At 52.6% G+C, this 17,151-nt stretch overlaps 1 protein-coding gene across 7 annotated transcripts in view; it reads right to left on the reverse strand.

Annotated features, from left to right (window-relative positions):
- SSUH2 (ssu-2 homolog) overlaps window positions 1–17,151 on the reverse strand; it is a 29,600-nt gene that overhangs the window by 3,496 nt on the left and 8,953 nt on the right. The window contains exons 1-10 of one of the 7 annotated variants that reach the window (XM_075762515.1): window positions 13,895–14,913; window positions 10,190–10,273; window positions 9,505–9,586; window positions 7,124–7,253; window positions 6,105–6,165; window positions 5,369–5,493; window positions 4,674–4,736; window positions 3,681–3,766; window positions 2,091–2,183; window positions 878–983 (exon numbers count right to left, since the gene is read on the reverse strand). In XM_075762515.1, the coding sequence (XP_075618630.1) occupies window positions 878–983; window positions 2,091–2,183; window positions 3,681–3,766; window positions 4,674–4,736; window positions 5,369–5,493; window positions 6,105–6,165; window positions 7,124–7,253; window positions 9,505–9,586; window positions 10,190–10,273; window positions 13,895–13,919 (855 nt within the window). In that variant the 5' untranslated portion in view covers window positions 13,920–14,913. The other 6 variants (XM_075762516.1, XM_075762520.1, XM_075762522.1 and 3 more) reach the window with 6 other exon arrangements.

A 17,151-nucleotide genomic window follows, 5' to 3' on the forward strand; every position in this document is an offset into this window, starting at 1 on the left:
GCAGCCCCGGCCAGCAGCAGCACCTCTGCGCTGGATCCTGGCTCCAAAGCTGGCAGGATCAGCTCCTGCCTGTGGGATGAACTCCTGGCAGCTCTGCGGGCCGGTGGCTTTGCTGGTTGATGGCACTGCCACGCAGGCGCTCCGGCAAGGGCCAAGAGCTGCCTTCCCATGCCCTCTCCCTGCAAAGCCTGCAGCCGACGGTGCTGACGCCGCGCAGGCAGTGGCAAACGTGCAGGGGACAATATAAAAAGCCCGAGGGATGGATGTGCAGCTGCAGGGCTCCCAGTATTGCTGGAGAGCTGCGGAGAACAACTCTGGGGTGGGATTTCTGCTAGTCTGGCCACGGCCACCGAAAGTAACCTGGGGGGGTCGGGCGCTGACTGCTGCAGCACGGGTTGGCCACGTTTGGTCAGGCAGAAAACCCGACGACTCTCAGTTCCTCAGAGGAAGCCGAGGATGCTCTGCAGTACCTAGGGGCAACCGAAGCCACCTCGTTGCTCTGGTCCTGGTGCTGCACCGTCAGACCGCACAGGTCACCTGCGGGTACCCCTGCGGCAGCATTTCTGTTCCAGTCTGACAGCTCCCTGGCCCCACGGTCCCCCCGCAGGGAGCAGCAAAGTCGTGATCTCCCAGTAGCTGCTGACAAAAGACGACCCACTTCTGCTGGATTTCATAATCGCATTGCTCCCTACGTTCCTCCTGACTGTAGAAGTGGGAAAAGCTGAGTCCCGTGAACAGGAACTCGGCAGCTCCGCTGCAGGAGAAGGTTCTGGTTATGGCTGTGTCGAGAGCAGCCGCTGGCAGAACCCATTTCACACACCCCTCGTTCACAGCCGCTCAGGGAGGGATCCCCTCCGGCCCAACAAGTTGCACTCACCATCACATTTTCATCTTTAAATATATTCTCTCCACTGACTTTGCTGAGCAGCTCTCCTGGGAAGTTCAGGTGATGCTCAGAAACAAATTCAAAGACATTGTTCTTCCTGCAAGAGAGAGGGGAAATGACCGAATGATCCGAGGCTGGTTGTGGGGCACCGAGCTATCCCCAGGCTCTTTCTAAATGCCTGAGCTATGCTTGAATGCTCCCTGGTTTCTGAGGACAATAGTCATGCCTGCCTAACCTTTGTGCGTTCCCCCATTAGTTTCTTAATAACCTTGTATATGCAACAACCATGGATGACTCTTGCATGAATAATCCTGAAATCAGACCTTCATGGTGATCACCTTGCCTTATGGCTTTCAGAGCCTGCTACGCCTATTAACTCCTTTGCAGCAGGAGAGGTCTTATATTCCCTTTCCAAAGCCAGAGCTCCTATCATAGCAAACATTTTGCTCTGTTACTTGTAGGACACGGGCATGGTTAGTGATGATGATGGCCTCCAAAGGAGGTGAAGGTCTCATCTGGCAGAGCTGTGCTGTCGGGGTAGTGCAGCCCTGGGGCTCCGCAGGAGTCCCACCAGCGTGGCGGGCACGGCGGGGGCAATTTCCATCTCAGGATGGACAGAGATGGCGTTTTGAAAAATGAACGTCTTCACACAGGGTAATTGAAGGCATTTTGTACAAAAACGGGAAAGTGCTCAGGAAGCACCCAGCAGGGCAGGTAATGGCTTTCAGCTAAACCTCAAAGCTAAGATCTTTTTCAGCCTCATCTGTTCTCCCTGGCACTAGAGCTCCCAAATGGGAAATGCCAGAGCAACGCCACAGCCAGCAGCCTCGGGTCATCACCAAACCCAAAAAAAAGGAGCTCGGCCACTGCCCCACGCTGCTCCTGGCTGCCGGGGCTTTGGGGCTGGGCTGGGCACGCTCGTACCAGGCAGAGGATCAGCCGCTCCGTCTCCGTTTCTGACTTTCTGCACTTTTTCATGTGACCTCGGACAGTCCTTTACCTCTGTGAACCCACTTCAGCTCCCACCACGCCCCGTGGGTCCCATCAAGGAGGAAAGCTGCCCCTCTAAGCCCCTGTTTCTGCCTGGCCAGAGGAGAGAAACGCTCTCTCAGCTCCCCCTTAGGGAGCACAGCTGAGCTCCCAAGCCCTGCAGTAAAACAAGGAATAAAAGTAACAACTCTGAACTTCTGCCCGTGCTGCTTACCAGGTTATCACCAGCTGCTTGAAATGTTGGAGCTTTTTCTCTCCATGACAGGTTGCACAGGTCTTGCTGCCCCAGCCAGAACAGGTACCGCACCTTTGGATGCAACAATGAGGATTTTAAACAGGACTCTCAGCGCCGCCCGCTTTCAGAGCCTGCGGACCTGAAGGTGATTCATTTCAGGCCGTTGGCGTAGCTCAGCTGGGTCAGCAGCCCAGGAGTCAACGACAGCACGGGCACCGCACGCGTCTTCCCCCGGTCTGTGACTCAGGGGATACAGCGTATTTGCTGGGGAAAACAAATGACTAATGCCAGCCTCAAATCTATTTGTAAGTGTGGAATTAGTCAAAGAATGTATTTGTACATCTAATTAAGGATAATCACAATTTCCCCACACAACAGTAGGAAGGCGAGTGTCACTTTGAAGACGCTGCTGCCTGTGCTTCTAACAGATGCAGGAGGCATATGCTTATGCATGGAGCATTTTGATTGCATCAATGCAACACAGATTAGCAGCAGTTAACAACTGATTCATTAAGGCTCTTCAAGCCATCATTAGCCCCAGTGGATTCATGCTTTAAAATGACTGCCATGATTATGCACGATACCATCTCTGTTATTTTAAACTTAATGAAGCCACATAAACAAAACAGTTTTAGAACAGTGCCTTCTCTTTTTTTGTCACTTAAAGATCATTTTTAGGCCTGTTAAGTTTCACATTTGGAAAAAAAACAGAGGGTGGGTATAACTGTCCAGGCTGTACTGGCCATGAGACCTGCCAAACCCCGACCGGGCGCCGCAGGAACCAGACCTCAGAGCAGCTCCGAAGTTTGCTGCTGACATCCCGGGCTGCGTCCTTCTAGCCCCGTCCCACCACCCGCTCCCCGTGCTCTGACCGAGCTGAGCCCGCCGGCACTCGGGACGGGAGCTGGAACGTGGACCCGGAGAGACTCGAAGCCTCTTTTCTGCCACAGCTCCTGAAGGTCTGAGAAACTCTGCTTTCATGGGAAAGCCTCACGCGTTCTCCAGTTTCCCAAAGGTGCTGGGAAATGCAACAGTCTTGAAATAGAAAGGTAAAAAATATGAAAGAAAGGAGAGCCAAAAAATTACTATTTTCCAAATGCTGAAGAGTTTCTCTCATGAGTTTGGGGTACCAGCCCGGTTTCTGAATGCTGAGTGGGGCACACAGAGTGAATAATAGATGTTAAAATGGAAGTTCATTTAAAACTCAGAGGCAGAAATGGCTATTTCTAACCATTTTTTTCCAGAGAATAAAGCTACTGCTGCACTGCTTTATCTGTTAGGTCGTCTTCATGGTAGAAAACAAAAAAAGCAGACAGGCACGGAGAGCATACCCGGCTCTGCACTGCAACCTCTGCCAGCAACAGGCAAGTGGAGCCGTTGTGGCTCAAACATACTGGATTAAAGGCTTTTTTCCCCTCTACCAGCTTTCCAGTATTTTCCTGCTTCGAGCAGATCCAGTGCCAGTGGGACTGGGATAACTGGTTCCCACTAACCGTGCTGCCTGAGGGAAGCGATACGGCCGGCCCGAGCAGAGCCACGCCAAGCGATGCGCAGAGGAGCCCACCGTACCTTTTGCGACCTGTACCTGAACAAAGCTGGCATCTCTTTTGCTGCTTTAGCCTCCGTCGGGATCCCTTGCACGTTACACACCTCGTCTACAAATACACCAAAGAATTCAAATAGGTGGTGACTGCCAGAGTAAAAACACGTCAGGTTTATAAATCAAAAGCTTTTATGTGTGTTATCAGAATAATTGCTAACTCAGGCTTGCAGAGAAGGGTAGATGCTGAGTATATACATAGCAAATGAAAAGAATGCACAAAATAGCTCATAAATTGTGACTCTGGATTAATTAGGTGTTCCAGTCAAACTCGCCAGTGATGCAAACTGGAATCACAATCTCAGTTGAAATGTCTTTTTTACTGATTTTTATGGTTTTTATGTGATTTTTTTACTGTTATTTATTAACATAGTTAGTAGTAGACTTCTATTTAACTATTCATATTTGATCAGATTAATCAAGTGGTAACTTTAGTGCAATAACAGTACATCCTTTGGCTGTCTTTGGGAATATTTGTGCAGAACAGATAAAGACAGGAGGCCAGATTTGCAGCTGCACTCGCACCCCTGGGTTAAGCCTCCTCTTCCCTTCGGAAACCCCGAACACAGAACCGAGCGTACCTGAAAGACAGCAAACAGGCTGCTGTGCCTCGCGCCTAAGGTCTGACCTCATTTCAACAGTGCAGAGGCTAATTGTCCTGGCCCTCTCACCGTTATAACACGCAGGCTGTCGAGGGAGGACAGGGTAAGATATCTTTGCTCTCTGGGCAGGATTTTGACAACCCCATCAGCATCTCTGCAGAGACCCCAGGAACCGGACTGCGCAGGAGCGGCTTTGGGATGCAGGGCGGCACAGGGAGGAACCCAGAACCTCCCCCCAGACTTTAACCCTCATAATAAGCACAGCAATAGAACAGCACGAGATATAATTTCACAGATGAAGCCCAAACTTAAAGGAACAGGTACTGCAGGCTGCCCGGTGAAGGTTTCCCAGCTCCTTACCCGACCTGCCCCGTGGCACACCCCGCACTTGGCCCGGCCGTGACCATGGCACCTGTGACAGTCCTGAAAGCAGAAGATTATTCATGCACAGAGTTGTCCAGGCATTTCGGATATCTCATATTATGCACATGCACTCTTCCTGCATCAAAATTCAGTGATAAAATTCTGGTCCTAAAGGGGGAGAATCAAACACCATAAAATTGTGCTGTACAATCATTAAAGGAGTCATAAATAATAATTATTTTACAAAGGCAAATGTCTATGTAGTGCTGGCAAAAGAAAGTAATTTTTTTTCTTTGTTCATCATATCACTTAAAAAGTAAAATAAATTGACCAGCTATAGAGCTTGTCAAAAGCTAAATGGGAACTGTCATGCAAACAAATGTTCTGATAATGTTGGAAAAAAAAAAAAGAAATTAACAAAAGAGGAAAGATTTTCCAGTGCTGTTTCTTGAAAAGGCTGCAGCAAAATCTGTCCTCAAACTTCTGGAGGAAGAAAACACCAGGAAGAAGGGATCTCTGACTATTTTACCTGGCATATAATGAGGAAAAGCCCAAGAAAAGGAGAACCATAGCGAGGTGCTCGTCACCATCCCGAGGAGCTGAGGGTCCCGGGGAAGGGACACTGCCCCGGCTGGGGGCCATCGGCCGAGGAAGGGGGTCCCGCGAGCGGCTGACAGCCAGCGAGGACTCACCCTGACGAGCGCCGAGCGGGGCACCCGGCAGCGCCGCGTCTGGCCCTGGAAGAGCAGGGGGGCCTCCACCTCCACATCCCAGGGGTCCGGGGAGGCATCCCGGGGGGGTCTGGCCACTCCAGGCTCTGCAGGAGGGGACCGTGTCTTACCCACCTTGCTGGAGGTGGTTCTCAGACGTTGGCTGGCTCCTGGTGCTGCTGGGGACCGGCCAGCATCACTCCCCAACCCTGTGTGGGGGTCGCACCAGGGACCCACCCTATGGTCCACGCCATGGGCGCCCTGAGGTGCTGAGCATCCCCCTGCCACCACGGCACAGCCCCCGTGTCCCCCCAGCCCTCCTCCCCGGGCCAGTGTGGGCGCCCAAAAACCAGGGGGGGGGTCCCCCACAGACCTCAATTGGTAAAGAGCTCGACTGTGTGCAGGTGCCCATCCCAAATCAAGCTTTGAGTATACGTGGCACTTGGTAGGAAATTACAGCCGCAGAGGCAGGGAAAGGACGGCCAGGGCACGCTGCAAAGCCTCCCCCAGCACGGGGAAAGCAAACACCCTGCAGAGAAGAGCATTTTGCCCCAGTTTCACGGGCCCTGCAGGGTGCAAATGGCTACAAGGGATCAGATAAACCCGATGCACATTAAACCAGGCTCGAGCCATTGCGAGCGCTGCCGCAAACGCCAGCTCCAACGTGTGGGCACATCCCACGAGAGCTGTTCCAGCGGGACACGGGGCAGTCACTTACTGGTGAAGGGCTCAAACGCCCACTCGCTTAACCTCGACTCACTGAACATCTCCAGTCGATACTAGAAGAGAAAAATCAGGCGCTCACCACAAAGGCAACTTGCACAAAGCAGGCATTTAAATTTGAGCCGGGACTTGCTAATAATGGGGCTCGAGAGCATTCCCAGACTCTTGCGCCTCTGAGTACAACTTGCATAAGAAAAATTGGTTGGCCTTTTCACAGCAAAAGTGAGTTCTGCCATTATTTGGAGAATCCTGTAGCTTATTTTTTAGGGAAGGCCCAGATAATGTTTGTGACTAATCTGAATAATCTCGGAAGTGGAACAAACACTAGTGTAGAGGAGCATCTGCCCCAAAGTGCCTGTCAACGGGCACTCCCAGCACCCTGCTCCTCAAGGCTCTTTCATTATCCCCTCCAAGAAAAGGGCAGGGGGCACAGCAGCACCAGCACCGAACCCTGGCACAGAACCCGCCGTTTCGGTTTGTTGGGCATCAGCTCCCCAAACCAGGACCGACTCCAGATCCAGAGGCTAACCGCAGCAAGCACCAGATCCACAAGAACTATTCTCAGTGAGAGGAACGACAATAGGGAACCCAGCCCACGTGTTTTCTGTGGAATTAAACATTACCAGCACAAATTCACAGCTGGGGGGACACGCAGCGTTACAGGTCACTCTGCGCTTGCCTGAGCCCACGGTACTGAGCTGCAGGGCAGGTTCCTGGGCTTTGGTCGGGAAAGGGCTCTCTTGCCAAAGCCAGGCTCCCAGAGAAGGTTTGCAGGGGCTTGGCCGAGGTGGTGCTTTACTGCAAAGGACGACAGACCTTTCAGCTGTAAAAGCCACAGTCAGCTCTCAGGCAGACTTTCCTCGGAAAGCACTTACACATCTGCGTTTAAAGCAGGATGAAAGCCATTTAATTCAGTGAATGGATGGTTCTTTGCGGGCCAGTGTCACTGCGTAATTGGAAGGTATCCCAGCCGCGCAGAAGGGGGGCCCGAGTCGCCAGGTCTGGGGTACTCACTCGGTACGTCCCCAGCTGCCGCAGCCGCCGGATGGCCAGCTCTCCTGCGGCTCTGCTCCCGTAGCAGCATCGGGAGGCCACGAAGTGCAGGAGGGCTCGCCTGGCCGCCGCCTCTGTCATCGGGGGCATGCTGGGAGGCAACGGGAACAAAACAGGTTTTCCACTCTTAACTGCTCCTAAAGAATTAGCTGGAAACATTCTGTGTATTCAACCTACTGCAAAAAAGTGAAGTAGCGCCCGTTTGGGAGCACCCACCTTTTGCACAATCACTGCTGGCATCTTTCTCATTACAAAAGAACAAGAGATTTGCAGTCTAAAAAATATGTTCATGCAATATCAATCAGGTCAGTATTAAAGAGCGGTCTAAAATAAGCGTGTGTGTGCGCGCACATGTGCGTGCCTGTAAGCCCTCGCCTTCAGCAGCCTGGGCAAAGGAGAGCTGGTTTGAAACATCGTTGTGTCTTGGCAAGCTGCAAATCAACAGCTTCCCTGTCCGCTCACGGGATTAGAACCTGCACTCTCTTTTTCCAGACCCAAGGACCTGGTTATTCTGCACCTCGCTGTTTTCTGTTCCCAGTTAATAGAAACAACAGCAGAAAGGTAACGGGTGCCCGAGGCAGATCCCGTGCCCCCTTGGCACCCTGCAGCAGCTCTGCCCGAGCGCGGCTGGGGCGGCAGGTCCCTGGAGGTGCCACAGGCAGTGCAGGGCACTCCTACCTCCCCTGCCAACAGGGACAGAGAAAAATGATGAGAAAAGGGAAAAAATGAGCTTAATAGAGCTGGTTCTCGGGTGGTTCCTCAAAAATCCTCATCAGTCATCTTTGTAAGAGAGAACCACCTACAGCAACTGCCCAAGCCTGAGACAGGTCCATCTGTCCTCACTGTGACATACGTAATTTTTAATCTGATTTAAAACATGTTTGGAAAACATATTAAAATACCATGACGTAAGTGGCAACAGAAGAGATAATGTCAGCATTTGCTCCGTGGGAATAATCAGCAATGAATCCTTTCCTCAGAGCCGAGCGAGCTGGCGAGTGTTTTGTTATGACCCCAGACAACGTTCATGAAGAACCCTCCCTTGTCAGGAGGGTGACAGCTGAGATTAAGAAAACCCTCCTCGATAAAGAGCAAGAGCCGATCTCGCAGCTCCTACAGCTATCTGGGTTTGCTAGCGCAGGGAAGGAGGGCGGCTTGGCCGGCAGCAGCCAGTGCTCCCCCGGCTCCATCACCCGCCCGCAGCATCCCTGACACCGGCACGGCACTCAGCACTTACCCCGAGCATCGCTAGCCAAAGGGAAGGTAACACACATCTGCGCGTAACGAGCATCCCTGAACCCTCACGTTCCCTTCCTCTTTTTTGACAGATGCTTGTTTCTCTAACAAATAGGCATTGAGCAAATTCAAAGCTCCCATATTTGTTTATTCACTTTCGTGTTTTCAAGTCTGTGTTTAGGAGATGTTTCGGCAGATCACTGTCCCGCAGTCATTTTTTCCCCTCACATTAAGGCTGAGAAATGTAGTACCACCAGATACCCACTGTGAACCACGGGTAAATGAAGAAAACAAGCAGGAGCAGACTCCTGCCATCCTTTACTACTTGGGATCAAATGTTGCTTTTTGAGCTGTGCTGCTTTTTTCTTTTTCTCCATGTGCAAAGAAGAAAGGTGTTTGTTTTGCTTTTGAGGTTTCTTTTTAAATTCAAGATGAAAATCAGGAGAGAAACAAAGACAATAAGCAATACATAAGAGACAGAATAACCTGACCTCAGAGAAGGACCAGCACAAAACCCACGTGGTACTTTATATTCCAGAGACAGCCTCAAGAGCTTGGGCCCTGCCACTGAGGAGATGCTCTGGTCATGCCCTGACAAAGGAAGTTTTAACAGCCTTGCTGCTGGGGATGCTGGGCTGTGGGGAAGGCAGCCCCGCAGCCATAAATTCAGTTTCTACCCCTGCCCCGATGCTCTGCCACACACAAGCCAGCCCTGCTGCTTCTCCACACTGCTGGCTCCACAAAACCCCCGTCCACCTTCTCCCCACATTCGCTGCCCAGCGCGGAGGGATGGGACCGCAGGACGCCCGCTGCAGGGACGGCAGCCGTTAGCACCCACCTGAGGTTGGCACTGACGGCAGGAGGTGGCACAAGGACGATGCCAGCGATGTTGGTGACATGGAGGTCTGCGTCTGCCCCCAGGACCAGCCCTGAGCACGCCGCAGGTTGCCGATGCCTGCGGTGGGGGCTGCCTTTCTGCCATCCCTGGGGTCCTGGGACTGCGGCCAGCGCGGGGGGCTGGCGCAAGGGCTCGCCTCCTGCCCTGGGGCTGCGCTGAGCTGCTTTCAAGAGAAGTGCACAAACACGCTCGCCCCAAAGCTGCTTACCTGTGCTGCACGAAGGGGACCCTGCTCCTCTGCTCCCCGGGCTCGCCCACCAGGTCCAAAGGTGGTGGCAGGGGCTTTGCTCCTACGGGAAAGGGCAGCTGAGGAATTCGAGCCCAGTTTAAACCCAAGGCAGATTTTGCTCACAACTGCAGGAAGGGTCAAGCTCTAGCAGCTAAAGCCGCTCCCACATCAGCAGCTTGCTTTGCACCAAACATCCCCTACGCCTCAGCCAGAACTTGCTGCCGACCCAGCTCATCCCAGCGGCGTTCCAGCAAAGCACTGGGACGGCTCCCAGGTGAGTCGGGCAGCCGTGCCCACGCCGCTGACCCTGCTGCTTTGCTCAGGGCAGTGCAGCGCTCCCAGCTCCCCACTCAGCGGAGGTCTTGATGACTTTCCAAGTAGAGAGAAGCACAGCCAGATGTCCGAGCCAATTGCTTTCCAAAACCTGTCTGCAGGAGAAGCAGGCCAGGAACAGCAGCCCAGGAGGTAAAAGGAGTCTGGGAGCTGGACACGCACGTGCCCATTGCAGTAGCTGTAGTGTACAAGAGGGAGAGTTTCACGGGACCGTGCACCTTGCGTGGCACCCCCGTGGGTTAGGCAGCTGCTGGTGTTTGCTCACTCTCAGAAGAGGTACAGGGGTGCAAGCCAAGCTGTCGGAAAGACGAGGTCGCTGCCATGCACGTACCTCTGCCCGTGACGCTCCGCTCGCCGTCACCCGGCTGTCGCAGGGGTGCAGAGGGCGTCAGGGGACATCTCGGCTCCGGGTCACCTGTAGCCCAGGGACAAGGAAGCCCCGAGGTTGGAGGGTGCCCGCAGGGACCAGCCGGGTGTCCCCGGGCGATGGGCAGCCGGAGGATTTGCTGTCCTTCCCAGCTCCGGCCCTGCGCCGAGGTGGAACAACACTGACACCCTGTGTAGGGGACGCAGCCCTGCAGGTCCTCAGCTCCCTCCGTGCCCGGCCGGGCCGGGCCGTTCCGTTCCGAGCCGCGGAGCTGCGGTCCCGGCGGGGCTGGCAGCCCTCGGCTGGGGACACCGGCTGCACCCGCGGCGGGAGAGGGGCACCGGGAACCGCCCCCAGCCCCAGGCTCTGGTATGCGGGCGAGAAGTTGGAGCTGGAGAGCCCAAAATTGCACCCGTGTACATCTTGAACGGGACGGGAACGGAGGTGAAAGGCGGCAGCTCCTTCCACTGACCAGCAAAGCCTCTGCTCAGGACATCAGCTGTTTGTCTCCTTAGGTACGGCTCTAAAAATAACCACTGGTAGCAACTGCTCCTCCTGACGCCTCATACAGAAACAATTCTTTCTATTAAGCCTTTTATCCAGTGACCTTTCATATCACGGTAGCTGATTAAGAAAATTCAGCCTGTGCAAGAAAAGAGCACACGGAGGAGCTGGAGAACACCAGCCTGGCAACAACACGCGGTCTGACTGGCACGGAGAGAGGCTGAGGGTAGTCATCCATCAACTTGATTTACTAGACTTTTCTTCTGAGAACATGCTTCTTTCTTCTGGGAAGCTAAATTAATCTCTCCGTTATTTCTTCCTATGAAAATAAGAAACTATACGCTTCATTTGAAATGTCACATCCCTTGCGCAGGAGAAGACAAGGCTGTCCTTGAGCTGAAGGACCACAGGTTTCCAGCTACTGGTGAGGATAAGCACTACAGAGAACTTCCTTGTGAAAAATAAATCAGTAAGATGCCTTCAGTGCAATTATCTCAGTCATGTCTAGACTGAACAGAAACATCTTCCTCAAGTGGCGGGTAAAGTATCTCAAACAATTTTGCATTCGCTGGCCCGTTAGTTCACAGACAACGTGAGTCTATGGGGCCTTGGTCATGCCAAAGCTCCAGCTTCCTCATCCGTGCCCCAGCGTGGGAAACCGCACTGCAGAGGTGCCGGTCCTTCCCTCTGGTTTGGTGTTGCACTGCTGGTTGTTGGGGCTGGTGGTTTGACGTGTCTGTGAGCAATCATGTTCTCATAAGAAAAAGGACACAAAATGACGACTGAAAATGTGAATTTCCTCGTTCCGAACATGCGGCGTTGACAAACCTTTAGGGACTGAAAGGACTTTGCACTCCTTTGGCGAGGGCTCCCCAAGACTCACGCAGCCCTGCTTGCGTGCGCCAGCGCCGTGCTCGGCGTGCGTGGGGGGACAAGGGCAGAAGGAGGGTGAGTGCCCACCCTTAGTGTGCTGCAGAGAAATGCTCCAGAAGCATGAATGCCCAGGTTCTTATTTTAACTATCGTATCACAACAAACCCTTAATTTCATTCCAAAATATAATGGATTTCTGTACACATTACCAAGAGAACCTGAATGCCTATTTTTAATGTACAAATGTCAAACAAAAACTTATTTAGAACAAAAGATGGAGATAAGAGTGTAAGTACCAAATTCCAGTCCAACGGAAATGGTTTAAATGACCAGGTTAAAAATATCCCAAATTTGGAGTAAATAAATCAACTGCACAGTCGTTGCTACGGCGATGCTGTTGGAAATCACAATAGTCTATAAACACGAACACATAGCTCCATTTTGAAACCACAATAAGGCTGAGATAGACTTTGACCAAAGCCAGGAAATTCAGAGCATAAGCTGTTACTCATCTGATATTTCAGGTTCTGTTCTGTATCATCGGGATCCAGCCCTAGACACACCAAAATAGCTGGCAAAATTCCCACGGCATGCAGCAGCAGAGGAGCGAGCTCCAGCCGCGGACTCAAAGCTCCATTTGTCAGACCTGCGTAAGAATGACGTCACAGCATCCCCCTAAAACCCGGCGCACTGCAAGGTCCTGGGCACGGAGCAACCACCCGCACGGCTCCTGCAGCGCGGCCCAGCTTCTCACTGGGATCATTCCAGTCGGCATCAAAACGTGATTTCATCTTTGGTTAAAATCAGAGGTTTGCCATATCTGCTTACAAAAAGGCCAATGCTGGATGGCTGTTAAAATATGACCAAAGCTCTCGTGCACTGCCAGGCCCCTGCCCTTCCTGCACGGGGACACCAAGGCTTGGAGCATCTCCCGCAGAAGGACTCCCTGCCCCCTGACGACCCCCGGACTCGGCCACCTCTCCCTGCTCGGCAGGGCAGGAGAGCCAGGCTCCCACTGCCGGCCCATCAGCTGCAGCGCGCTGTGAGGCCACGAGCCCAAAGACCTGCGCGGCTGGAAACCTGCGTTCGCTTTCCTCAGGCGCCCAACATCCACATGGCACATCCACACGTAACATTTACGTTCCTCAGGGGTCTAAAATTAGGCTTTTATGCCTGTGCTTAAAAGAGTCAGCGACAGTCGTATGCACTCAGACCCTATTTCTGAGCTGGAAGATCCCTCGCTGGCACCCAAGGGTGCTGTCTGCTAAGCGCTCGCCTGCGATGTCAAGGCTCCATACCCCGTGGAGCACGGCTGCTGGTCAGCTATAAGGAACAGCTCCGGAGGGGGAGTGGGCACGAACGCACCTCTGAGGGAACCAGGCTTGGGTTCCTCCTGCCAGAGCAGCAACCGCACGCTGTCGCCTGGGGAGATTCCTCTGCAGAGAGGGACAAGTCCCGGGCAGGTACAAACCGAGGCCAAACGCTGCTCTCCCCACACACCCCTCTGGGCAGCCCGTGGGGACAGCAAATACTGCAGCTGGCGAGAGCTGAGCAAGAGCCCATCAAGCTGGGAGTCAGCACTCCACGTGGCACCTCCAGGACCACAAACTTTTTTTTTTCCCCACCTAATTAAATGGAAACTTCCTGTAGCATCATTATTTCTCCTTAAGCTAATCAAAGCTTTCCTCATTCATAAATTAAGGAACCTCAGAACTCAATTACTTGTCAGTAGCATCAGTGACAGCGATATTTCACTGGGACCCCACATAATTTAGAGTTTCTTCAGGAACCATATTAACATCTAATGAAAAAAGATAAAGTCCAGGGCATAAGATCAAAGCTCCATCATGATATTTTGATTAAGCAGAATTTTGTTAAAAGATAACAAACCCCAGTTTAATCTTTAACCCATGTCAGGCAGCTTGTAGTGGGCTCCAAGAATCCCACCTTAAAGGAGAAAACTAGGAAGCATCCCCAGAGCAGAGATTCAGGGACTAAGTTCACACCTTTAAGGATTAAGCCCCTGTTCCACTGGAATCAGTGGACTTGGCATTGTGCCTAAAGGTATAGCAGCACCTTCAGGTCACGGACACGGCACAACCAGCATGCTGACCTCCCACTCCTTCCACAAACACCGACCAGACAAACGCATACGCTGAAGAGAGGTTCAGTTCTGGAAACAGTTATTTTTAACACAGTTTATGAATATCTTAATCAAGAAGCACAACTGCATAAAAATAGTAGAGAAACTTGTCAGCATGGCATGCAACGTGTTTCTTTTAGTTTTACTTACCGTCTGCTTTCATTTCTTGTTCCATGTTCAAAGGCTGGGAGCAGAGATGGTGCTGTCCCAGCAATCTCTGGAATACACTGTTTTCTGCAAACTCTGTGCTCACAGCAACAAAACCCAGCCCCTGTGAGCCACTCCCCTCTGCCAAACAATGCAGGTGTGGGGAATTAATGAATTAATGTCAAAGCTGGACAAAGCAGAAGCTCACTAGGAAGGAAAGTGCCAGGCAGCCCATGCACACCAGGCTGGCTTCCCAAGGAGGAGCCCCCCCGGAGAGGAAGACGGTCAGAAATCATGGAAACTGCACGTGGGACCAGATTACAGCTAGAGGGGTGTAGAGGGACCATAAGGTCCTTCAGACCCCTTCACAGTACGGCTGAGGTCCAGTCGTACGAAGCACAAGATGCGTTGGGGCTCACGGCACGGTTCGCTCTGTGGAAGGGGAGCTGCTGTGCGGGGGCACGCAGCCGGGCGCCTCTGGGGCATCGCACCAGCGCTCCACGTATTCAGGGTTCGTGGTGTTGGCTTTTCTCCAGCATCTAGTAGAACTATTAAGTACCTGCTACCTTCAGTGTAGCTACTAGAGAAGACGGTAGCAATGCTTCAGTCAGTGCCTGCCTTTGGTCAGACTGTGCGTGAGCCCCGTACATCACCGAAACCTAGTTCCCGGGGAACACGATAGCTGTGTGATGAGCTAACGACTGCACGGCAGCTGAGCTATCCTCAGCTTCCCTACCTTCCTCCTGGGTATCTCACATTTGTGCTTTCTCCACTTGCTGGGTGCCCCAAGCCCTTCGTCAGCCCACACGCACAGAGAGGGAGCAGCATGATGCTGTTAAGCTCATAAACCGGTGACTCTGGCCTCAGAAACCAGCTAACGAGATGCTCCGGCCACTTAGGTCACGATCATAAATTATGAAAAGAGCCTGGTTTTAAGAGCTGTCCCTACTCACCAGACCTTAGGAGCCTCCCATAGCCATTCTTGTAGTCAAAAGGCTGCTATCCAATAATCAGAAGAGGTGGCTGCACCAATACACCGGGGTGCCACGCAAGTCTCTGTGAGAACGTAGATGATTTCCTTAGAGTTTGTTGCATTTTTCATCAAAAGGACCAACTTCTGACCCAACATCATGGTCTGCAAAAGCCTGAGCTTTCACTCTGCAGTACTTCTGTGCACGGGCCCTAACAGGGGGAGAAGGATTCACTTCTCTGCAGAGATTCGTCCACGCTGATTGCTGTGCGAGTAATTCGACGACGGCTGCAGGGGTGCACGTGCCATCGGCAGCACGCTGGGGCCCTGCGAGCTGGGGAGGGTGCCTCTCCAGTCCAGTGCTGTGCTCAAAACAGAAACACAATTGGAAGTACTAAGCACCGTGGGGCACTAGTGGAAAGCAACGGTGGAGAGCTCTGGTTTGGCAAGGGCAGAGCTAACAAGGCCAGGCCAAGCGCTGCTGCGGCGTTTCGGAGGCAGCTGTTGCTCCATCACGGCAGCAGCTGGAGGAGCTGCTCTCCCTTTGGGTCCTTCCAAATCAAGTTGTGCAGCTATCGATAACAGCATTTCTAGTTTATTTTTTGTCTTTGGAGCTTAAATCAATGGCTTAAGCATCCTAAAGACACTCGAGGCTCCAACTACACCACGCTACTTGCAAGCTTAGATCCTTGTCACAACCCCCGGCGCTTCAGAGCCCGCCGGGGGAGCCAGCAGAGTCAAGCAGTGAAGTTTTGCCGTGCACCCACTTGCTGCGGCTCCCCAGCCGTCCCCGCGCTGGCAGGGCAGCAGGAGGGCAGGGCCCGTCTGCAGTTATTGACACCAGGTTATCCTTTCCCCACCCACCTCCAAACCTGTCTCAGTAAATGCCTAATAAGATTTCACATTAATAAAGCCCATTACCGCATGCCTCTGGGGGGCTCTGCGCTTTGCCGCTGCGCCTGTGCCACACCGCAGCAGCGTTAACCACGTTAGCAGGGTGCTGCTGCAGCCCAGCACCAGAGCCGGGGGCTGGCAGGCGGGACGGCTTCTGAAAACCACGAAGCAGAATGATCAGGGCAGGCAGGGAGGAGCTGCCCCCTCCAGAGCAGCTCAGGAGACCTGCACAAACGCACCTCCTCCACGGCACCGGGGGAGCTAACCCGGAGGAGAGCTAACCGCCCCGGAGGAGAGCTAACCGCCCCGGAGGAGAGCTAACCGCCCCGGAGGAGAGCTAACCGCCCCAGTCCTCCAAAGGGCAGCTGGGCTGTGACACAAGCTTCAAGCCCCAACTGTGGAAGCCTTTTCTAATGACAGCCAGGCGAGATTTGTTTTTTCATTTAGCTGTGGCACGATGCAAACTTGGACAGAGGAGACTGGCAGCTTCGTTTGGGGATATAATTAATGTAGCTAAGACTATCAACGCCACAAATGCAAACTGGTTTTAATTAAGTTCAGTCTATGCAACGACAGCCTCCATGGCAGTTATGTTTAGCAGTGTGAACGACACCACAGAACGGAAATTTATCATTCAGCTTAACAGGGCTCCAGGTAGGTGAGAAGATGCGGATGTTCCTGTTCCCCAGGCAGTACCTGTCCCATCACCCGCCGGCTGGGCGTCCCCACACAGCTCTCATGGGATGAACACCAGGACAGAGAGAAAACCAAACTCCCTTTAGCAAGGAAGTGTGCAGAGCTAACTCTGGTACAGACATTGCTGCCATCTTCCCTGAGCCATTCAGCATCACTGACCTCCGCTTCCTCCTAAGCACTTGAACTTGGAACCACGCAGCCGCGCCGTACAGCGTATACCATTGCATATTGGCGACATCACAGCTCGGTACATAGGTGGTGCAGCCCCTATGCAGTCAAATGCCTGGAGAACATTTGACAAGCACCTTTATAAAGGCTGCTCTGACTGTCTGGGTATAAAGCATTATGCAGGGACATGCGAGGTGCTTACTGCTGGCGTTCGTGCTTGCTGGGGACACGCGTTTGGAAAGTGCTTCTTTTCTGCTTGTGCCTATTGTATCAGAGACTCTGAAATGTATCAACAGCTAAAAACTACACAGAATAATTCTAAACATAACTGCTTAGGAGTGCTCACACCCTTAAACGCATGAGAATACTACGATACAAAGGAAAACAAAGCTGTACCAAAGGGCCTGCTGGATCATGATAACATTGTTCCCGAATTGTCCCCTTTCACTGGGAAAAAAATCCGCCTACAGAAAAAAAACCCCACCAGCAAAGGAAAATCTTGATTCTGTGGAATAGGATAGTGGCTTATGCT

This window comes from Balearica regulorum, chromosome 10 (genome assembly GCF_011004875.1).
Source record: "Balearica regulorum gibbericeps isolate bBalReg1 chromosome 10, bBalReg1.pri, whole genome shotgun sequence".
Classification (NCBI taxonomy): domain Eukaryota; kingdom Metazoa; phylum Chordata; class Aves; order Gruiformes; family Gruidae; genus Balearica; species Balearica regulorum.